Here is a 24,272-nt window from a genome sequence, read left to right on the forward strand (position 1 = left end):
TAGGGGTTCTCACCTGTCACTGTAAGCAGCGGTGGTGGTGGGCTGGGCAAATCTGTATGCTGCATAGCCACCCTGTAAGAATACCATAGTGTTAATCAATGATTAAGCTCAACCTGCACAGAGGAAACAACAATACAGACAGAGTTTTAAATTGGCTTAATAGTTAAATATCACTGCACAGTGTTTTGTTCATTTGCCCACATTTCCCAACGGCACGGTCCCTTTCAGACACCAGGGGGTGCTGTTTGATATATGGTGTATTAGGCAAGTGGTGGCAACAGGGGAATGAATGATGTTCCGAGCGGCAGCATATTTGGGGGGGTCAGGGGGGGAGCGAGTTATTGTCACACTAGAGGCTCATCTGAGTAGCAGCAACAGCATAACAAAAGGCCACGTGAGCCAACTTCCCAAATTCAGCCCATTTTTAGATTGAGGAGGCTGTGCTGCTACATTATTAAAGAGACCCTTTTTCCTTTACACGACCCCCCTGGCTCACAAATGAAGGAAGAAGGAAGAAGGCAGAAGACGGTCGGACCGTTGGGAAGTCAGGACCGCTGTATTCATTTGCCAGAGTAGGGAAGGAATTAAAGACCTCATTGTGGAGTGCTGCTATTACTCTATTTGAAAAATGAAGCTGTTCTCCCACTGTTTTTCTATTAGTGCCAGTGGAGTGTGTGCCCATCTGCGGCCATACCGTGGATAGGTGGCTTTTAATAATGCATGTTTTCATTCATTTTTAAACTCAAGGGGGAAGACGTCCAATGGAGAGTGGTGCAGACAGGCAACGGTGGGATGGTCGCGGCTGCGGCTGCACATGAAATCAGGTCAGGGGCCACAGCTATTGAATCTCTCCCCCCCAGTTCTCCTTTAAGGTTTTCCACGGAGGCAGGCAGTCCAAGCACTTGAGGCAGATGACTTCCTGTGGGACAGCCCTGCCTTGGGACTGTGCTGATTACAGCAACAGCCTGAACAAACACAGACCAATAAATCACTCTCCCACATTGTCAAATCCTGCACACAACAGTGCAGCACATTTGTTATTTTGTCGTGGGAAGTGTGTGTTTGTGCATTCACGTATGTGCGCTTCTACATAGAGGTGCATGCATGCATGCATGCATATGTTTGAGCACGTGCAATGTATGTAGAGTATATTCATGTGTTGACCTGCTAATGTATTATCAGGTCATCTATTTCCAAAAGGAAGCTTTGACACATCAGCTGGCTGGTTTTGACAGCAAGCCAGTGTCCACCGTATGACCGTGGAGGACACTAAGGGCTAAGGGACGGCTTCCTCTTGGTCACTCGAGAGCTTCACGCACACTCAGCCAGTCTGAAGCAGTGCAGTGGCCAGTGCCAAAACTAATGGCAGTAAAGCACCAGGGGCTGGTGTGACGGGTTGAGTGATGGACCAACCTGGCCAAGTTTTGGTCAAGGGACGTCGGGGTGTAGGACTTAGCTGGAGGTGGCAGAACGAGTGTGAGAGACAAACAATATCTCTCAGAGCACAGCCCGGGTCTCGTCTATGGTGGTGGATGTCGCTACAATAAAAACCCAGTGAAATACAGTCCTATCATGTGGGCTGGTGTGTAAGTCATATATCACTGGGGTTCAGCATTTCGCTCCCAGACACTGGCCGTCAGGGCGAAAGTGAGAGGCAACTGTCATTGCTGCTGCGCCCACTGTCTTCTCGCTATCTTGGCAGATGGAGGCAGGGGAAAAAAGCAGCAGAATCAAAGGGACAAATTAACCCTCCACACACACACACACACACACACACACACACACACACACACACACACACACACACACACACACGTTTGGACTAATGTCAAAGTGGGGCAGCGTGGTAATTTCAGCATTATCTCCACAGCGTCCATGCTTTCCTCTGTCAAGGGCGACGTGCAGCAGGGCCAACCCCTGATATGACCCTGCCTACACGGACAGCTCCAGAGGGAAGGCTAATCCCTTTATCTGCTGCTGCTTCTCTTATCTCCCACATGGTGATGGCTGGGGGGAACCGGCTCCACTCGGGCCTGCACAGACCCCCTGGGGTAGGCAGGGATATCCCGGCCAAATCCTCTGAGTGTACACAAACACAAAACAGGAGAGAGGAGGAAAGGGGTAGCGAGAAAAGGGGGGAGGGCTGCAGAAGACAAGCCACCTCAAAAACCCAGACAAATCCAAAGTAAGAAATGACCTAACTTGACACGGGACACTGAGCCCAGGTCTGCCTCTTTGCCAAAGTCTGAGATCATAGGAAGAGAGAGGAGAGAGAGGAGGGAGGAGCTGAGGGGGTTTTAAATTTTGTTGTTGGGTTTCTTGGCACAGCAGACAGAGGCCTAATCGACGCCGGTTTGGCAGCGAGGCTTGGAGAGCGCTGGGCGCTGAGGAGATCACGTTTTTGTCTCCAGGGCTGGGCTTTTTGTCTACTTTACTTCTGTTTCATCTAAGCAGGCAAGAGGAAAAGCCAACTGTACTTACATAGATCTCTGCACCATAGAAGCCATCTTGGTACACCACCCTGTGAAATCAGAGAACAGGAAAGAAGCGTTAGTTGATTTGGTATACGAGCTACCCTACTGAATCTCAGCCCTTGACGTTCTTTCTTATTTCGACCATTTGAGGGTCTGTGGGGTCAGCTCCGAGCAGCTTTAGTGTACTGTACCACAAATAATGAATGACACATTAAAGCGAAACCATTTCACATCCCCGTCCAATTTTCTGCTCTGGTAAAATTGTTTGTCTTTCCAGTTGCTGCAGTGTTGTCAGGAGGGCTGGTGGTGGTGGTGGGGAGAGGAGGGGAGGACAAAAGAAGGAAGCAAAGGAGCTCCATCACATGACTCCGCTATATAAATCAAACAGCTGCCATCAGTAGCAAAGGGCCCTGGAGTGGGAGGGAGGGGAAAGGGGACGTGGGATTTCCAGTCTCGGCTTCGGCAGCGAGTCTCTCTGCAGTAAGACGGATCCTGATCTAATCAAAGATAGACAGCTATACTGGGCCCTCGGCCGGCCTCCGTCAGACCTCTCCCACGGCCACACAGACCACTGGTGATAAGAGACGAGTGTGAGGCAGGGCTGCACAAAGCCAGGAGATCAGCATAGACCATAGTCACAGTCCAGTGAGATCTGCCCAGTAATACGCTATCTCAGCTCTCCCTGTGGCTTTGTTAGTTCCTCCTTTGTCAATAGACAACGTACAAATATATAGGAGTTAGGGCATGTACATACCTAGATACAAACAATGATTTTACTCCCCAAAGACCCCTCTAGGGAGAATAACAAAGTAAATGGACAGCAACACCTGATGACCAGGTTTTTTCATTTTAACAACCTGTAGTTACCCCAAATGTGTTTAATAATAAATGAGAAAGCATGGTCTTATATACAACTAGGACAAAACAATATATTATAACACTGTCCCCTGTTGAGAATAAAGTACATGTTCTTCAGACATAATCACATAAATGTCTCTCCTCTTTGAAATTGTGACACACCTAAAGTTAGACAAATGCAGTATGTTCAACTCCAGCATGTGCATGCAAACACATAATTGGAGCGTGAAAGTCTTGCATGCAGACAACACCCTCCACACTACAGCATGAACACATCTAGAAGTCAGGCACTGTCTGAAGCACTCATTGTTGTTGTTCTAGATTCAGGTTAAAGATTCAATACTCACGCTCCATAAGCTGGGATTGGTGGTGGCGGTGGAGCTGTGCGGAATGTGTTGTACACAGCCCGCCCCCGACCTCGCAAGTGGGCACCCCTATAGGCCACCGTAGCGCCTGTGGCAGGGTAGGGAAACCCTGTTACTATGGAAGGAAACACAGGAGAGAAGGGAAAATGACTTTCAGAGAACATCCTCGAGTTGGCATTGCTTACCTTATGACAGAATACATTAGAGAGAGACGTGTGGTACTGCTTTCCCTATGACAGAATGCATTATGGTGAAGACAAGGAAACAATAGATTTAATCTTTTCTAGGTGCGCCTCATCGAGCACTCTCCCCTTTCTCAGCTCGCTGCTTTGTGCCGTACTCAGCAAGGATCCACATTTGCTGTACGCATCCTTTCCTGAAGCCTGGTGAGGGGCAGCCTTGAAGCATAGGCAGGTAATGGATGCAATACCACTAGTTTCGCACCACAGCTTTTGCATAGTTTAGACACAATGGGCTAGCAGCGAGGAGAACAGTGGGAGGGTGGACGGGGGAGAGGTAGAGGGCGTTTCTAGGTTTTGGCTACAGTCAAATGGGAGGTGAACGTTGGTGAACAACCTGACTAGATGTTCAGAACTTTCCCCAAGGGTAAATGGAGCAGATGGGCTGGCCAAACCTCAGCATGACCCCCATCTCGAAACCCATCTGGGAACATCATCAGCCAATCACATACAGTATGTCCTCTGCTGATGGCTACCAGTGAATGAGAAAGGGAGGGTTGTGGTGAAAGGCTCCAGGATGGGTACAAAGGTTGGTGTGATGGCGCGGCAAAATGTTGTGGTCACACGTGGTCACAGATTAGAAGACAGGCGATGTGATCCTCAGCTCTCTACTTATCCTTCAATCAGTCCAGCGGCTGTCTGATTACAAGCTGTGGAGGTGCATACAAACACACCGATCTCTAGACATGATTAAGTTGGCCTCCTATCTTTCAGCAATCGAAATTCCCTCACATCCCCCGTCCCTCCGTTCTTCACCCTCTCTCCCTCCCCCAATGCCTAGTCCATCACAACACTGTCATCTCCATTATTCTTCATCCCCAGCCACGCCCCTTCATCACCCTCACCTCACCTTATTATTCTTTATTCATTTCCATGACATGTTTTAGGCGAATTCATCATAGACCGCTTCTGATTCTCCAATCAGAGATCAGGGAGCTGTGGGGCTCCTGTCTGGTCTTGTTGGGTGGGAGATAACATGTATCCGATGTGTTTAAGATGAACCCGCTGCCATCATGGAGACGGCAGGCAGTCCCTCGCAATGGCAGATAAACTGAACTGCAATAAAGATCCATGGTAACTCGTATATAAGCGGCGGCGTATAGGTTTTTGCCTGGGGAGTGATGGCCCGGCGTTACTGTGCCGAGTGCAGCATTAACCCTGCAGGTGGACGAGGCCAGTGAACACCCTAATGAACAATGCACACCCCAGCCACGCTGCCTCAATAAAGCTGACAGGGAGACAGATTATTGGTGCTTTTAAAAACACAGAGAGCCAAGTTTAATGTCTTCTGCCATTAACATCACGCTCCATTAGTGGGTCTGCACACATATTCAAACTCTGCGTCTGATTTGGCCAGGTAATGCCCACACAGCCCCCCCTCCACACACACACACCAAGGTGCATGGCACTTTGTTTGCTGCCCATGTACCAATAGACTGCCTGGTCTCGCAGGGTGCCCCCTTTCCCCCAAGTGATTTATAATGCTGACCTTGACATTTGAATTAGTCTCTTTTTTTGGAGCAGTGGACATCTGAGTGCGGTTGTTAAAGGGCAAAAACAATCCTCTTTAATAGTTTCCAAGGTGTGTTTTTTCCCCTCTTCTTAACAAATCGCTACTATTTCTGGGCCCCAGAAAAGTCCAATTGCCTCCTTCTTTCTCTTTTGGATATTTGTATGCAATATGCATGCAGTGATGTATGTGAATGTAAACTTATAATGAGTTGGCGATAGGCTACACTGCTTCAATAATAACCCATAAATCAAAGGCACTGTCACACCTTGGTAAGCCTGTGAAAAGCAACAACAGCTATGGTGTACGAGAGCACAAACCTGGTATAGCCACCAAAGTCAAACACCTTTTCCGGGAGGGGGGCTGGAGAAAATATGAGTTATGCGCTGGAGGGCGGCGGGGTCACACTGCACCTCATATGTCATATGTGTCAACTTGAGAGAAGCTCAATACCTGCAGAGGCAGTTGGACCTGAGGTAATCCAGCTCTGTGCCAATGATGGGGTCATAACCGGCTCCCATAAAGAAAGATCTGATTTTCCACAAGGTTGATCTCTCTAATACTTCCTGCTCAAATACATCGGGCAATGAGCACTTAATCCACGCACTGGGGACCAAAAACAGCTTAATCTAATCAAGAGTCTGGAGCTTAATTATCCCCCTAACGTACACTCCAACAATGAAAGGACCTGTCTACATATATTAAGATGGCAATTAGCCCTTCTTTTCTGTCATTTACGCAGCTGCTAGATTTTCAAAAGTCAAGTCCTCAAGAAAACTCCACCATAGTAGCAGAAAATGTGAGCCGCTGAATGAAAAGCTACTCATCTCTTGTCTCCTTAGGAATTAGCTGCAGAGGAGAGTCTCTCTCTGTTTGCCTGAGGGGACTGGCCACATGAAGAGGTTTCTAAGTGGCAGCTGTCCATGGTGCTGAAAACATCCAACACGAGGAACAATCCAGAAATGTTTGCCAATTATTGTAAAATGAGCTAAACGGTGCAAAATGTATTGCACCCAGATCTTCCTCTGACTTACATTTTTTATTAATAGATTGCATGTTTTGATATATCTGCAACCGTTTTGTTATTTCACATACTAAATATTGAAATTCATTTAAAATGATTATACAGATCCATATCTGTGCATGTATACATGCACACATACATATGCAGATAAGTTCTTTACCCATATACGGAATATAAACACAAATTAACACTTGATAATATACTGTATATGAAGATATAAATATGTTTATACACTGTCCCTATACACACTTACATTTGTACTGAACCCAATCACCTTGCTACTCTTTACTGGACCACGACCCCCCCTCCTTCCTGTAGCAAGCTTATGGGGGAGATTCGGATGTTAGGCGGCAACAGAGGACATGGACTCGGGGTTTCCGCTGCCTGCCTGTACCCTACCAACTACTCCCTACCCCCCGTCTCCATCAGTAGGAGGGGCCAATCTACCCTGGAAGAGGTTAAGAGCGAGGAGCCGGCATGAGGCTCTCATCCGTCATTCTCCTGAATGGGTTTTGAGGACAATAAACCTGTAGCGCCAGGACGAATGGAGACGAAGTGTGCTGTCACCGAGCCAGGATTTATGGCTCCCAATTTCACTGATCTCCCGCACAGAAATGAGGACTGATAAACAGTGATTAATCGCCTTTATATCCCATTTTACTCCCACCAAAAGTATATTAACTGTAGCTATGATGATTTTGGAATATGTCATGAATCCGGTCAACCTGATTCTTGTTTTCTTTTTTTCTTAGGCAGGGGAGGAACATCATAGGCAAAGGCATGGTCAGTGTTTTTTTCGGCGTTTTTTTTTCTCCCTCAGAGCTAAAACGGCCTTTAGCTGCTCATTAGGGCAGTTTTGTTTCAAAAATGTATCTCTTATTTATGTTTCCCATCTTCCCAGCTGGCAAGCATATGTTGTCGTTTAGGCTTGGCAAACTCCAGTGCCATGTCAAGACGACTTGAAAAATTAGCAGCCAATAAATCACCCAACCCCTCCTGCTTCCCCTGCCTGGAGTGGTGGACCACACTCCCTCTGATTTATGAGATGATTTGGAAAGTGTGTGTGTGCGTGAGTGTGTGTAAGTGTAAAATGGAGAAAGTGTGCATGAAAGGGGAGACATGTATTAGTGTCTGTGTTCTACATAGGTTATCTATTTCTGTATGCTGGAATGCTTCGGTCTGAGTGCAGGGGATGGTGTTGTGTGTGTGTGTATATAGGTCAGTGAAATGATTGTTTATGTAACTTAAGACTTACCTAATGTTCACATTTTGAATCTAGGGAAAATTCCACCTGACCATGGCATAATATGTTTGAGCATGTGCATGCACCTACAGAGGCATGTGTGTATGTTTATGTGTGTATAATTATCAGGGGAAGATGTCGAAACCAAGGGAGTGCTGGGGGGGAGGAGGAGGAGGAGGTGGGTGGGAGGCAGGGGAGAAGGCATGGAGGGGGTGAGGGGTTGGGGATGAAATAAAAATGATAGATGACTGCTTTCTGTCATGGACAGTTATTTAGAGGTTTGCCGTAAAGCTGTCCGGGGAATGAACAGATTTTAGTCTAATGAGCAGAAAGGAAAGCCGTTAAAGTGGCGCGATGTGCTCAGCACTTCTTCCAAATGAAATAGTACCATTTCCCCCTCATTAAAATGCAAAGGGTTCATATAACATACAGCAATAAAGCTGGCACGTCGAGGCAGAGAGAGATAGGGAAAACCCCACTGAGCTCATCTCATTCCTCCATTACTGGGACCAGAAGGAATAGCGGCCTTCGACAGGGTAGGTGCCAACAATATCGCTCACTCAATCTCCCTTATTCGGTTAGCTCTGTAAAAGTCAATCTGGCGCACTTGGCAAATCCATCCACAGCAGCAGCCTCCACAATCTGATAACAGTTGCAGGGGCGCTTGCTCTTGAAATCATTTTTTTTTTTCTTCAGCTTTACAGTTGCACACCGCGCAAACAATGGCTCAGGCTCCCTCGGCCACTCAGAGAGGCTTGGATCATCCACTGCTTATCTGGGCCGCTCTCAGATTCACTTTGATTTGAGGGGAATTTCATGTTCAGTAGGTTCAGGATGAGCCCGATTGTAAAAATTCAGGGGTCAGATTGGGATTCGCTGCAGCTGATAGTGGCCTCAGGTACAGTGCACTGCATGCGGTGGAAGGTAGATGGAAAAACTCAAAGATTCTAACTGCAGAAGCTGTGATGTAAGTCTCTTACCGGCATACAGTTCAGGACCATAGACAGCTCCCACCACTGGATTCAGCTTCCAGCCTGGTGAACAAAAAGAAAACTCAACTGACAATGAGAACTAGGGATGTTAATAATTAACAGTTTAACCGTTAACCAACATTAAGAATTTTGACCGATTAATACCAGTTGAAAACAATATCATTTAAAAAAAAATGTTTAAGTAATTTTAAAAGGTTTGTTGCGTGGTAAAAGGAAAATAGGCTATACAATCTATTTCTTATCTGCTAGTTGATTTGCTAGCGCAATGTCAAAGTAGGGGAAAGTAGCCTATGTCCGTGCCTCCTGGACAGGTAAACTGTTGTGTGCTGGTCGGTTAATAGTTAATAATCGGTTAATGAGGGTTGGCTATCGGTAGCAAAATAAATCTAAATTAGCATCCCTAATGAGAACTAACTGTTATTATTGTTAACTTTCATGATACAGTCTGAAACTTACCATTCGTGTAAGGGTTGGCCACTTTTTTGTTTGTCATCACTCGTGCTGTTGCGTTGTTCACCTGTTCAAAGCAACAAAACACAGCCTGTTATCACCGACCTTCACACTCACTATCCAGATATCCAGGATAGGCCAAAAGCATGCAGCAAACCAAGAAGAATCAAGACAAATTCATAAAATAAGAAATAAATAAATGGTTATGTAAATGTAGCACTGATTGAGTTTGTTTCACCCTTTCATGAATTTATTCATCATTTCAATTTTCTTACAGATTATCAAATTACTGGAAATAGGGGGAAAGCATGCACCAATTACCCACAGGTATGAATAAAAAGAATAACATCCTCCAAATTCAGTAATTGGTTGGATACACAAATGGATTCCAAAAGAAAAACACAGACAGTGCTTTGATTTTCTTCTATTGACCTGATGAGAATGACTGAGTGGGGGCTCGGCTCGTCGTAAACAAGAGCAGAATTAGAGCAGGCAAGACTAAACGACAGTGACAGGGGGATGCATGTCTTCTCAGATTTTGACAGTAACCCAGAGGATGATGGCATGCATTCATTCTCCATTGTCAGGTAATGATGGACAACTGGCGTGTCCAGGTTGACATGTATGGATCTCACATTCTACTGAGGACAAGTTATATGCACCATTATGCATGCATGCATTCAGGCACACATACATTCAGGGATGCAGATATCCACACATACACTCACAGCAGCCACATGCTAATGCATGGGTTTATAGGTAAGTTTAGGAGGCAGCAGGCAGGAAGTAGAAAATGATGGGGAAAAGGGAAAAAGTGAAAGCACCTCTATTTTGCGTCCCTCTACGATTGTACCGTTTAGTTTCTCCCGTGCACGATCAGCATCTGTGCTTGTTTCAAAAGTTACAAACCCAAAGCCCTGAGAGCACCACGTTAGCCACCGGTAGAGAAAAAGAAGAAAGAGAGGATGGACACACACACACACACACACACACACACACACACACACACACACACACACACACAGAGGAAAAAAGAAAGGGTAAGGGAGGAGAGAAGGGAAAGAGAGGTGAGAAGACAGGAGTGGGTGAGCAGCAGCGGCGGCAGAGTCGAGTTGTAAGCAGCCAGATTAATTAGAGGCAGTTAGTGAGGCGTCAGGAAACAGCAAACAGAGAGATCCGAGGAGGAGAGGATAACGGTGACATGACCTCACACAACAACACCAACAAACCTGCCTGCTTTACCCAATTAAACAGCACAGCACCGCTGCCATGGGTGAATGTCAGGATGCAGCGGATGCAAAACACTGTTAGCTGACATAATAGTCGTATAATTATCTACACAACTTAGGCAGTGCGGCCGCTCAAACGGCCCTGTCTCCCTTTGAAGAAGTGGGCAACAGGAGAAGGAGTGAGTGTGAATTTTCCCGAGGAGAGATGCTAACTTGATCTCGGACTATTTCTAATTCACTGCTCTAATAAGTGGGACGTTTTTATGGAGGCAAATTTACACCGACTCATTGATGCAAAAAAGTGAATGGTGTCGCTGCAAATACCATCCTCTGTAATAAAGAAGAGCAAGGATATTGACTTTAAACCCTGACCAAAATATACCCAACCTCTCATTTTCATCCCCTCCCCCCCAACTCTCTGACTCCCTCGCTCCCCTGGGGGGGTTTGTCACTTCCTTGAGTTATGTGGACTGGGCTCTATAGCGGCAGCATTAAGATATGCTGGCCAAACAAGTCCCATTCCTTTGGTTTCTATATATACTTCTAGAGGTATGGGCAGGGGAAGAAGGAGCATGGCCGGCGCTGCCTGATAATTGCTTGAGAATGTAATACATGTGAGAGATAGCGAGCGGTGTGATCTTGTATGCATACACAGGATCTCCGGGCTGCTATTCCTAGCATAAATAACACGGGACCTGTCCTTGGGGAAAGAGAGATAAAGAAATAAATTCAAAAAAACGGAATTGAGGGCAAAATTAATCCTTTGGACATTCACCCGACTGTGGTTACACCCTCTATCTTTTTTTTTTTTTATCATGCACAAATAATTAGCTTACAAGAGGGGAGAGTGGGGCCACCATTTTTCAAAGGAGACAAACATATTGAATGCAAATTGCCAAAGCTTCATAGAAAATAGATTGTTTATTAATGGCCTGGTAGGTTCATTATATAGCACACGGGGAAGAGAGAGAGAGAGGCATCATGGGTAATGGCTTTGTAGGGCACAAACAATAAATGCTTGTTACGGCGGAGGAGGCAGGTTTATCCGGTGCTCAATCTTGTCTGGCAGAGGGGGCTGAGTGCGGCAGCGTTGCCTGGTTCCAGAGCTCCCTGCATGCCTGTATACGAGCCCAAACTACTCCCAGGTATGAATGGGAATCAATAGTATTCATGCCTCAACACCCAGCCAGGGATCCTGTCTCCTTTATGAATGGAAAGCTGTGGAGCTTAGTACACTCTATTAAATGAACAGCTGGATGAGTAGCACTCGGCTGTTCACACCAGAGCAGGCTTCACCTCTCCATGGTAGGTGGTTAGGAGACTGATACTGCGGTAACGCTGCATATGTGGCTATTTTTCTGCGGGCTTGTTGGTATTCGTGCTTTAGGAGTTCAGATTATATTTGAAATGCATACATACATGATCAACGCTGTTAGACACTCTTAAATTGGATATTAAGAGGTAAAATTTACATTTAATATTTCAGTTTTTTGTTTGTTACGACTGACCTTAGGGATGTCCTTATATTTAATATTCTTAATATCAACAAATTACCATTAAAAGTCAAAATATTAAAAAAAGTATTTTCTGTTCAGTCAAAGCCTGTTGTATGTTATCCCTGACTACCATAGAGCTCCATTGTTGTCCACAAAATATCAATGCACCATCACAAACTCATAGTGTATTTATAAGTCCCATATTCACAGTCATGCTGCCGAAAATACTCACTGGAGCACCAAATGTGGATTAATACACCGCTGAAAATAGTCCCCAACAACGGCACTATTAAGTCCTGTTCAAATAACGCTTACTGAAAACTACAGTTCCCAGCTGTTTTAGGAAAGTACTTACTTAGCATAAAAAATATATAAATCTGTTTATCCATGACCCAGTTTTAAACACTGTCTGGGCTGAGAGCAACAAGGGGAAGTCGGAAAGCACTGAGAGAGGGACTAACACACTGTTGGTTTTGGCCTTTTCATGGGTTCATCCTTTAACTGGCTCCTTTAAAATCCCACATTAAATTAGCTTGGATGTGGGCATTGACTCTGTGGGTAAAAAGTTCCATACAGCAAACACATGGTGTCCTGTTTGTCCAAAGCTTGAAATGTGAGGGTCATTTATTTACAAAAGGTCCCACAGAACTAACTAACAGAGTTAGTCTTATCCTGAATTATAGTATGTGTAAAAACAAAATGAGAAAACCTGAATAATGTAGGACCAACACCCAGGCTTTAAACACCCGCTTCTTAAACAAGCAGTTTCAATTCCATAAGCTTCAGAAACCTGCAGCCTGCTGGTGGATTAAGTGAATTGTGAAACAGCTCAATAATGAATTGATTGACAGGGCTAATGATTCACAACTTGGGTTAGAGCTGCAACAACAAAAACAATAGGGAGGGAGCGAGGGAGAAAGAGAAAGAGAGGCATGGTGGATGCAGCTCTCCAGGACCAGGCTTAGGGACCACTACTCTCAGCCAATGTACACACTACACTAATGCCATCATTAGGAAACAGAAGAAGTACATGGTAATGAAGCAGCTGGTGTTCTAGTTCACTTACCTTGGATCCTCGCTCATTAAAGATAATCTCCACATCTAAAATCTTTCCAAATTGCTGCAGAGAGAGAAAAGAAAGAGAGAAAAGCGGGCCAGAGATGGAGTTAGAAAGCATCACTGACTGTGAATTCATGAGAAGGACGACTGGAGAAAGAAAAACCATTAAGGCAATATGGAAATGTTACTTTTGTGCGGAAATGCTGGTCAATTTGCATTTGGTAGCTCGGTAAACAGTTCTTGAAGCCGGCTGGCACGCTTTAAAAAGAGAACTCATAGCCACTGCTTTAATGCGCTTTTGTATTTCTATCAGTACTATATGAAATGAGATCACAGTATCTGTAAAAATACTGGATCTTTGATTACATATCAGCATTTCTGATGTTTGCTTGCTCGCTTGTTTTAACACAAAAAAGAAGAATTAGATTACATTTTGATTTTGTGAGATGTGATAACCTGGGGAAAGTTTTTCAAGTTTCCTGAGCAGATAACTAAGCTTTGACTTGAGGAGAGTTTGGTGCATCAGTTGTAAATATAGCGTTCTATACTTTCACGTCTTTCTCTGTCTCTTCTTTATTCTCTCCTCCTCTCTTTGTTTGTCTCCTCTCACAGTCAACAGGACCTGAGGGCCAGTCCCCAGGGGTTAACATGCTCCAGCCTTTCGATTTATAAGGCCTGCCTTCGGATCATTAGAAAACAGAGGCATGAAAGTAAACTGTAAGTTCCTCTAATGAGTGGAGTGAGAGCGACTTTTAATTGCTGTCTACAATGGCCGTATTATTTCATTAAAAGTAATTACCCTGTCAAGCGGTCCGCGTCGCCTTCATTTCGGCACAACAGGGAAGAAATGGGCCTTCCATGTGGTCGACACTCAATGGGAATGGATGGATCGTTTGACTGAGCCACTAACAGGGGTTAGGAGGAGCTGGCTATTATCTGGCTGAAGTGAGTGGAGTGGACTTGAGGAGGTGAGGGTTTATGGGTTAGTGAAAACATGTCCTCTCCCACTTGAAAGGGGTTATGCGGTGACCTAACCACATCGAGTTAAAGGCTTGGCTATTTAAAACCTCCTCTGTTTCAGCAGGGTGTATCTCCTCCCCTATATATCTGCTCTGGAAGGGATTCCATAGAGCCCATCCGCACATCTGCCTCATATGGCGCTCAGCTCCATTGATTCGAATGGGAAGCGTTGGCTCGATCACGCACACAGGCATTTATATCCCAGCGTGATGTCCCTTTCTCGCCTGAGATGACAATGCTTCCCCCACACAATGTGCAGATGCTAATTGTTTTAACCGAGCGTAATGGGCTTGTGGCGTCGATTAATTAGTTTCAGAGGAAGTCGTCTTTGTGGATTTCCACATGGCGCTGGGGACTGCTCGCTGCTCACCCGTGATCTCATGTACTCCTATCCCCGCCCACCCTATCACACTCACACACACACACACACACACACACAAAAACAGCTGCATCAGCAGCACCGATAAACAATAGCTTCAATGGGAGGAGTCTCCAGAGGGAGGACAAGGGAGACTGACGTCATCTAAGAGGCTGCAGCTAGATCCATCCGTCAAAAGACGACAAAAACAATTCAATATCAATATGAAAAGAGGGACATAACAGACAAGTTTAAGGGCCATAACAGAGGTTTTTGCATGTTTTATCCCCTTTGTCACATATTTTTATTTTCATATTACAGCTGACCATTTTGCAAATCGTGCTGCTACATTTAAGATATTGGAATAGGGATTAATCTGTTGATTTTTTTCTCGATTAATCGATTAGTTGTTTGGTCTCTAAAATGTCACAAAATGGTGAAAAATGTGGATCAGTGTTTCCCAAAAGTCCCATATGATGTCCTCAAATGTCTTGTTTTGTCCACAACTCAAAGATATTCAGTTTACTGTCACAGAGGAGAGAAGAAACTAGAAAATATTCACATTTAAGGAGCTGGAATCAAAGAATTTTTACTTTTGTCAAACCGACTAATTGATTATCAAAATAGCTGGCGATTAATTTAAGAGTTGACAACTAATCGATTAATCTTTGCAGCTCTAAATTGGAATGTTTTTTTCTACCATTCCATGCATCCATTCATTTCTATTTCGATATGGCTTCCATTACATTCTCTACTTCAAATACATTACGGAGAAATAGAAATTGGATTGATATTTACTCAGAAAAAAACCTGGAATAGTAGAAAAAAAGAGACATGGATGTGTAGCATACATACAAAAATAAAAAAAATGGTCAGTAAACATGTAAAGGATACATGATTTGCAGTTAAGGAGCTAAAACATGTAAACACACATATTTGGTATGGTATTTTTCGGTATGGTATTAAACCGTAAGCCTTCCAGTGTGGAAGCAAACAAATAATATTGAGGCCACTGTGCCTCCACCTTTGATTTGCTGCAATATCTTATCTTTAATTACGCTACAGAAGCCCTGTGTATTCATACAGTAGAGTGCCAGTGTAGCGCATGTTCAGGCACAGCAGTCAGCGTGACAGCAGGATGGGGGGGGGGGCAGAGGTCCTGATTGCTCCGGGGAATGCTGTGAGAGCCCTTACATGCACAGAGAGAAGCACTGCTGAAGAACCCAGTCGCACAAACGAGGGCACCCTCGAGCAGCGCAGCACAGGCGCCGCACAGAGCTCGCTCGCGCTTGGAGTGTTTTCATTTCCCCCGTACTCACTAGCTCTCAGAGATCACAGTTTCTAATTACTGATTAAGGTCCGCTGTGGTCGTCCTAATGAGTCCTTCATTCAGCGCCTCGTTAAAGGCTCACAGGTTTCTCCACACCCTTAACCCTGTGGCGCGCAAGGCGCATCTCAGACCCTCCCTTCTTGTTTTTAGGGTGCCAGGCTCCAAAGAGTTCTACTGGTGCTGCCGCCGTGTGTAAGCAGACGGAGCTCCTGGCGGGGCTTTGCTCTGCTTTAAGGGCCTTCATAAGTGGACTGTGCAGCACCTCCACTCTCCTTCTCCTCTGTCACCCCCCCCCCCCTTGCATGTCTGTGGGTTTCACTCATGCGCAACAGTAATGGCATATTGAGCCGGTGGCGCTCCAGAAGCCATTAGAGCTAGAGGGATGAGGCTTTGCACACGCTGATCACACAAAGGCCCATTGTGGAGGCCATGTCAGAGGGTGGAGCGGACCAGCTATCTCCTTGCCAAGTTCTACCCAAGACAATCAATCCCACAATCCTCTACTATGCCAACCAACCAAGAAGGGAAGGGGGAGGGGGTATGTAACAGGAAGGCACGGGCAACACATGGGTGAGTCGGTGATTGAGGGGGACTGGGTGGGCTGCGATCAATTTTGTATCGTATATCTGCATGCGTCGGCCAGGCACACAAAGCCTCCGAGCTAATTACTGAGGCGATTTGGATTCCACACGACCTGCACCAGAGCTGGGAACAATAAAGCCAACAATCAGAGGGAGAAAGAGAGAGGGAGAGAGAGAGAGAGAGAGAGAGAGAGAGAGAGAGAGAGCAGCCATGTTGTCTGAAATTTATAAAGCCACAGCCAGGGCTCTCAAGTAATTAATATCATCAGCTGGATGTTGTCTTCATAACGATGAGAATTAACGCCTCTGGGTTCTAATGGTCCAATTAGCGCATAACATTTAAAGTACATTTTTGGCAATCGTCTCCATTCAGATCCATAATGGTTATTGAATTGGGGATGTATGGTTCAATTCTTATTGAGGCTTTTGTGAGACACGAGGGTGAGCTGTTGAGCTATTCATTGCCTCATTAATTGGGCGAGAGAGAGAGAGAGAGAGAGAGAGAGAGAGAGAGAGGGAGAGAACATTTCTACTGAGGGCTTCTGGTATGCTGATATTTAATCCGATTGCATTTTTCTGCAGCTGACAGCTCTGTGTGTGTGTAACCTCTAATCAGGTAATCAGGAGAAATAATTTTTCTTTCCTGTATTGGTCTAAAGGCTATTTAAGCTTTTGGGGGAAACTCTAATATATGTGTACTGCTAGTGACAGAAATAAAGGAAATTAAAGTGAATTGTTTTGTTTTTTTTCCATAGTTTTGGCCATCATTACAATTGTTAATAACACCATAATTTTCACCAAGTTAAATGCTGACATCTGGGGAGACAGCAACATTGCTAAAAAAGAAGTCTGACAGGGCCAGCAACTTGAGCACATCAAGTTGATCAAATGGGTTTTAAATCAACCGGTTCGCCAAGGCAGAGAAGGCAAAGTAGAAAAAGATGGACGGTCAAATGATCACTGTACTGGGTTCCACATCTCAACTAACTAACTAAGAGTTTTTTTTTCTCACCCATCAGCACTTATTGTGACTGATTGGGCTGTTTTTCCTTACTTTTCCCAACTTGTAAAAACTCAGGAGGTTCTCTTGTTTCCTGAAACTGTAGTTACCACTAGTAGTCACTAGGGCTGGGCATCGTTTCGATTTTAACGATTCTGATTCCGATTCTTCCTTTCGATTCCGGTTCTTATCGATTCTGGATTCCGATTCTTTGAGGGGTGGAATTGAAACGGGTCATATGCTTATTTCACAAATAAGAGGAAAGTTTTATTTTGATTCAATGGTGGGTTGCAGTTTTGTCGGGCTTTTTCAACGTAAAATAAAGCCACACTAGAGCGCTGCTTACTGTGCTCCAAGGCTGCAACACAACAAGCGCCTGGCCGCTACGGAAACCAAAACTTGCGCATGTTAAATTTGGAACCCATGATCAGATTTGAAACCAAATCCTCCAAATGATTCCAAACGATTCCAATAAAGAAACGATTCCACTGGAATCGTAATTTTTGAAACGATTCCAAGTAGGAATCGGTTCTCGATGCCCAACCCTAGTAGTTACTAGATGCTGGTTTAAGAAATAGCCTCACTCGTTAAACACGTGGCCTTTGTTGTGTGATTTAGCCCCACTGCTCTTTTTCTCTGAAGCTTGAATATTTGATTCCTTCAGTGTAATAGATTCTTCTGATATAAGGCAGAGCCACTCTTTGTTTCAGGCGAGGTTAGATGCCACTAATATAAAACTGACTTTGTTGTTCTGTTGCTACCGTGCTCCCAGATCACAGGAATTAACTTAGTACAGTGTTACATTAACCGATGAAAAGGTAGCACCTACCAAAATCAGTTGTAATGAATTGGAATTATCTTTCAAGTTACTCACCCCAAACATTTGCCTTAGGTCAGGGTCCCGGAAGCGGAAGGGAATGTTGGAGACATGTAACCTTTTCGGCTGCTGCTTCTCTGAAGAGTCTGAGTGCTGGAGCTGGAGCTGCTGAGAGCCCTCTGTTTGCGTCACATCATCTGTCTGCCAGAGGGAAACAAACAGAAAAGACACAAGCTGCTCATTAGCTGCTACAGTATACTGTACCTCCAGGTCCTGAAATACGAGAAGGGGGGGGCTAAAACAGGAGGGAGGCGGGGTGCAGGGTGGCTAACTAACTTACTCAGCGTCTGCCATTTTTCAATCCGGCGAGAAAGCCAAAGCGATAAACAGCCGATGACTTATAGTGTCAAACCTGAGGTTGTGCATTACAAATCCACTTATTAATCTCTTGCACTTAGCTCTTGAGCAACAGGGAAGATTGAAGGCACTGACAAAAAGGCGTGGATTTAGATCCCACGGAGCCCTGACATGTCTAGACTAAAGACACATTATTGGTGACGTTTGCACACAGCTATCAGAGTGCGAGGCCCAAAGCCCTCAGCGTTGTTGTTTCCATCATTATGCGAATGCTATGCTGACATTTCTATATAAATGACGTGTCTGATGTCAATGACAAATTCCACTTGTTTCTCCCTGTGACACCGGTGATGGATTTCCCTGAGGGGGCTGGTGGCTTGTCTGTTTAGATGGACCTTGTTTTTGAGGTGGTTTCTTTTTCTGATGTATTTTCTGTGAACAAAACCTCATTGGTCAACAGCATAGTCCATTCTCTCTTCTATGCACCACCATATTTGGCAAAATAAGACATCGGTCAGTGTCTTTCAAAACACATTTATCGGTTTTATTATTCAGTTTATTATTAGTGTTTTTTTTAACCTGCCATCTCTGTGGTTAAGGTTTGGTTAAGTTTAAGCAACTAAAACGATTTAATTAAATTAGTAGTTCAACATTTTGGAAGGTAAGATTATTTGCTTTCTTTCAGGAGGCAATTAGCCTAGCTTAGCATAAAGGTTTTTGCCAAACAACAGCCGGATGCAGTGACTTTCTGAGTCTTGTCACTTATTTTTACTTATTTATTTTTTTTAACCTTTATTTTACCAGGGAAAAGAATCACATTGAGATTACAATCTCTTTTACAAGTGAGCCCTGGCCAAGAAGGCAGCACATAAAGGATACACTTTAACATACAACAAATAACAGACAAACAGGGATGGACTGCAAAAATAAATAAAAAATAAAAACAGAACACATTTTAACAAGTGCAGACATGTTGATATATTTGATTTAAGTAGGACTTGAATTCAGTATGTGAAATAAAAACCTGCAGTTTTAGCTGATTCTGCAAGTCATTCCATGAAGTTGAAGCACTGTAGCTAAAAGCAGTTTTGCCAAACTCTGTTTTAGTTTGTGGAACATCATACAGTATGTATCTACTTGATCTTAGATTGTGTTCAGATCTATTAGGTTGCCAAGTTTGGTACCATCGAGCCTCAGACCTACTGTTTACTTAAGGCTGTAATTACCGACCGTATCTGGCAACCCACTCTAAAGCTGGAGACACTGCACAGAAGCGCTGAGCAGATGGATAAACCATTGTTTGTCGAGAAATATCAGCACCTTAAAACCATACGTTGGCATTTTGTATTTCTCCTTATGTACAGATAAAACAAACAACCATAGAAAAGAGTTACTTATTTAGCTTTATATCTGAACTTTGTGGAGAGCCAGTCATGGTTAAACGATAGCAAAGTTGGCTGTTGGTAAGAGACAGGAAGTGAACTGCAAAGAAATGCTGTCAAAGTCACTTAAAAACCATCGCCTGATTAGCAAATTTATGCCAGCGTCGTACTACTTCCACCTTTGCGTCTGACAGAGGACAGGAATTACTCGCATGATCACAAGAGGTCACTCATCAGGGAAACATTACGCCTGTTTTTTAGCATGTTTTGAACAAACAGCCAGTGCTGTGGTCTTTGTGGTGGGAACAGTCTGCAAATGATTCAAATGAACAAAAACGAAGCCTTATTTAGTGCCGGTGACTCGGAAAGGGACTAAATAAAGAAACACACAGAGGAGGGGAGGATGAGAAATGAGAGAGTGGAAGTGGCAGATATTGAGCACAAAAGCTGTTTGAATGTGATATGTAAACTGCAAGGTCTCCTGGGAAGTGCTCTCTGAGCATGGCAAACACACTATACTGGCTGGGAAGTCACATACACAGACACAATCTTGTACTGAGATACAGACGTGAAAAGGGAGTAGGTTGTTGCTGGAGAACAAACGGTTCAAATGACAGGCGCACACACGCACACACACACACACACACACACACACACACACACCCTGCTCTGAGGCTGTCACACGGCTGCAGGCCACTCTTAGTGATACATTTCCCACCATTTAGGAAATGGGGTAGGGATTTATTCATTATAATTCATCATCACAGTATTATCATTATCATCATGATCGTAATGATGATCGCCTTTATTATTCTCATTATCATAATCACAATCTCCACTGTAATGGCCGTCATTTATTTGGTTTTTATGGCCCATTCAGAGATGGTGACATACATTGTTAACAGTGACAGTTGTTTGATTCAAGGTCCCACTTTGTCTCCCCTGTAGCCATCCAGGTAGGGCAGGTTAGTGGCAGCTTCCTAAGTCCTGCCTGGGCTTGACGGCTTCCGGACCAGAGGGTAACAAGTGGCGAAGGACACGGGGGCCGGAAAATGAACCGAGCTGGCCGGCCGGCTGGTAAGGAGTGGATTTGTGACACAGAGAGACGGGCGGAGGGGTCTTAACTCTGCCGTGTCCTCGCGTGCTGGAGGTTAATAGCCTGAGTAGCCATGTTGGGCCCCGGGGGTGACACATTGCAGACAGATGCTGGGACCGTAGAGGGTGACAAGGTACCAGAGCCCCGTGGGTCAATCTGTTTCATCGGTCACACATGACACTATCAACCTTTAGCGTATGTTGCCAGACTACTGAGCACCGCTGTCCTCCAGCTCTGTCTGTCTGGCTTTTTATCACGGCAAGCGCAGTCGCGTTTGCAAACATCCAGATTAACTTTCACTCGGCGCTCAGACAGGCCAGCAGCACGCTGACATCGGGGGCAAATACACATACGGAGAACACAAATGCTGAATTGCTGACTCCCGAGCACACCAGACTGCATACTACTAACTCAATAACTTGGAGTGTCACTGAGATCCGGGATGCCAGCTTCAGCGCATCGCTCCCATGGCTCCAACCTGCCTGCCTAGGTTGTGAGATTGTGGTTTTGCAGTGGAAAATAATTACCTCCGTATTACCATAGGAGGCCACCTTCAGTGGCACTTTACTGTCCCGACAGCTGCTGTCACGGGGAGGAGGAGAAGGAGGAGGAGGTGGGATGCAAAACACGCCGTCACCGCTAAACCCAGCAAACCCAGCAAACCAGAGAGTGAGAGAGCTGTCAACTCCAGCAACTCTTCGGCTTCCTGTTCAGTCATTTCTCTAAAAGACTCCCTTGCTGTTATTTGCAAATCGCCTGCAAAGTGCTCTGCTCAGCACTTTCCCCCTCCTCACAGAGTGGCATTACAAGAGCATAATTGAAACTATCTGATTGGAATGCTGCCAAGCAGGTAGATTACATCCGATTAAATGGGGGGGATACTGAAGAGAATTATAATGCCTGAGCTTTATTTCATTATTTTCCTCTCCCGGTCTTCCACTGTTTGTTTTCTTTATCTAAAGAAGCTGCAAATATATCCTCTTCATCACCTAAAAGAGCAGGGAGTGTGCCGCTCCCACCCCCCCCCCCCCCGATTTATATAAAATAGCGAAAGGCAGGAGTTATTTTTGGGCGTTCACGTGACAGTAATGAGCTGTAACATTGTCTGCGTAGACAACTTTAGGTGATTGACAGTTGGATTGGATAGACATTAAACTCTCCTACTTGAATTAATCAATGCAAAAGATGAGCAACTGTGTTAGAAGAGATCTGGTTCTTTGATTAAAAGCGAGGATATATACAAACTAAAGGAGAGAAGTCAACTACAGGTGCATTTCACTGAGAAGCATCACTGAGCTTCTGGATGAATTCTACGGTGCAGTGTTTTGGTCCCAACTGCAATGAAGAACGACTGGCTCTTTTAGTAACGGTGGCTGAGGCTTATGGGTATTGTAGTATGTAGAGGTATCCTCCATGGTAAACTGACACTGACACAAACTGAAACTTGAAACAATTAAACTGATGGACAAACCATTAACCTATATTGTCTTAAAATGATAAAACTGGTGATAATCTATAGTTTTTATTAGGGGTGTTGAAATTAATCATTGCATCAATGCGTCGCGATGCGGACCTGGACGATTCTGCATCGATGCAGTGACAGACCATAATCGATTAATGCCTAATGATGTTACTTGTTGATTTTCCGGTTGCTGCTTTTTTTTATTTTTGCCTTTTGTCTGCTGTGTTCAGACTCCACTACATTCAGGAAGTGTCTTTTTTAAGAGCAGATACAATAAAAAGAGGAGTTCATATACTGTATATGTGACTGCTTGAATTTGTTGAAGAAAGCCATGTGTAGCAATATACATGTATAATAATATTGAGGAGGTGATGCATTGGGATATCGAATCGATTCAAATCGTCGACAGGGTAATCGTAATCGAATTGTGACACCAGTGAAGATTTACACACCTAGTTTTTATAGTCAACATATCCCATCCAAAGACCAAACCAACAGTGAATATATCTACCAACAAGTATTGTGTGTCTCAGAGCCTGATATATCTTCTTCCTCTGTGCCATAGAGCTCCGTTGTTGTTGTTGCCAAACTGTTGCCCTGGCAGACATGTTCCTTCATTACCACGGACACACACACTGTATCGCACATACGTACACGGTCCTGCTGCGACAACTACTGACTAGAGCAAATGAGGGTTAATACGAAACAAAAAATAGTACACAACATATTCACTGTTTTTTTCCTGTTTGTTTGATACAAACTACAGTGACCAGCTGTTTTACGAAATTACTGAGCGTATTTTTTTTTAATGACATAACATACCTGTGAGGTGTTTTTAAAGATTTAGAGGCACAGACAGGGAAGAGAAGTCAGAACGTTTTGAGAGACGGACTAACACATTGTTAGTTTGGTGTAATTTGTTGACAATGAGAAAAATATAGAATAACACCAGCATTTTTTTGTACCTTAAAATAATGTTTCCAAAATCGTTTCAGTGGTTCATCAACGTGTAACAGGGTGAACGGCACTTCTGCATTCGCTTTGCGGCCCTCTATCGGCTATAACCGCACTATGCAAGTTTGCCAGATCAGGTAGCGGATCGGATAGTTCGACTGAGACATGAGGGTTACGGTAATGGACAATTCCGCTTCCAACCTGTAGGAGGACCGAAGAGGAAAAGTGCTTTGGTGTTGCTTTAAATGATCCAGGAGAGGATTGTAGATATTTATAATATCTTTAAAATGGGAATTTACAGTGGTGGAAAATCAGCGGTTCCTCCCACTTCCAGATAACATAGTCATCCCCTTTTTAATGGTGGCCTACATGCTGCCATCAGCGCCGCCTCTGAAAGCTACACCCTGGTGGAGGCTCAATCACTTAAACGCAGCTCACGAGAGATGAGTGTGCGTGCGCGTATGTGTGAATGTTTGCAAGTGCTCGCACGTGTTTTCCACATGCCCTTGTGTGTTTGTGTGTGTGTGTGTCTATGTTATCACAGTCCCCCAGAATACCCTTCGGAAAGTCTTCATGCCGCTGACACGGGCTGTGAAAAATCTGGAATTGAGTGCTGCCCCAACGCCACTGCCTTAATTTGTTATCTGAAAAGAGAATGATTACTCATGAAATTCAACCAAACCTCAGACTATTTGAAATGAGCCAGATAACGAGCTCAGTTTTTTTTTTCATCCAGCAGAGCTCCCTGGCAGCCCTCTGCTACCCTCATCTCTAAGGATTTTGAGAAAAGTTGGGGGCTGCCTCTCTTCCTCAAGTCGCCTGCTTTCAAGTCAGCTTGTTTGAACATGGCACAGAGCGAGGTCCCAGAGGTCTGGCTCTGGACAACGCCACCTTCCCAGCATAGACGGGGGACTGGTTGACACAGACAGAAACAGAGAGGCAAGCAAAGAGAGTCCCTGCGCCTCATTAAAACATA

At 44.6% G+C, this 24,272-nt stretch overlaps 1 protein-coding gene across 13 annotated transcripts in view; it reads right to left on the reverse strand.

Annotated features, from left to right (window-relative positions):
- The window catches only part of LOC116064006 (RNA binding protein fox-1 homolog 3-like), a 428,560-nt gene that overhangs the window by 16,354 nt on the left and 387,934 nt on the right, over positions 1 to 24,272 (reverse strand). For 11 of the 13 annotated variants that reach the window (XM_031319060.2, XM_035996928.1, XM_031319063.2 and 8 more), the window contains 8 exons: positions 18,103 to 18,246; positions 12,947 to 13,000; positions 9,980 to 10,072; positions 9,162 to 9,222; positions 8,694 to 8,747; positions 3,680 to 3,812; positions 2,482 to 2,521; positions 14 to 72 (listed from right to left, as the gene is read on the reverse strand). In XM_031319060.2, the coding sequence (XP_031174920.1) occupies positions 14 to 72; positions 2,482 to 2,521; positions 3,680 to 3,812; positions 8,694 to 8,747; positions 9,162 to 9,222; positions 9,980 to 10,072; positions 12,947 to 13,000; positions 18,103 to 18,246 (638 nt within the window). The remainder of the gene's footprint in view (positions 1 to 13; positions 73 to 2,481; positions 2,522 to 3,679; positions 3,813 to 8,693; positions 8,748 to 9,161; positions 9,223 to 9,979; positions 10,073 to 12,946; positions 13,001 to 18,102; positions 18,247 to 24,272) is intronic. The other 2 variants (XM_035996929.1, XM_031319062.2) reach the window with 1 other exon arrangement.

This window comes from Sander lucioperca, chromosome 21 (assembly GCF_008315115.2).
Source record: "Sander lucioperca isolate FBNREF2018 chromosome 21, SLUC_FBN_1.2, whole genome shotgun sequence".
NCBI lineage: Eukaryota > Metazoa > Chordata > Actinopteri > Perciformes > Percidae > Sander > Sander lucioperca.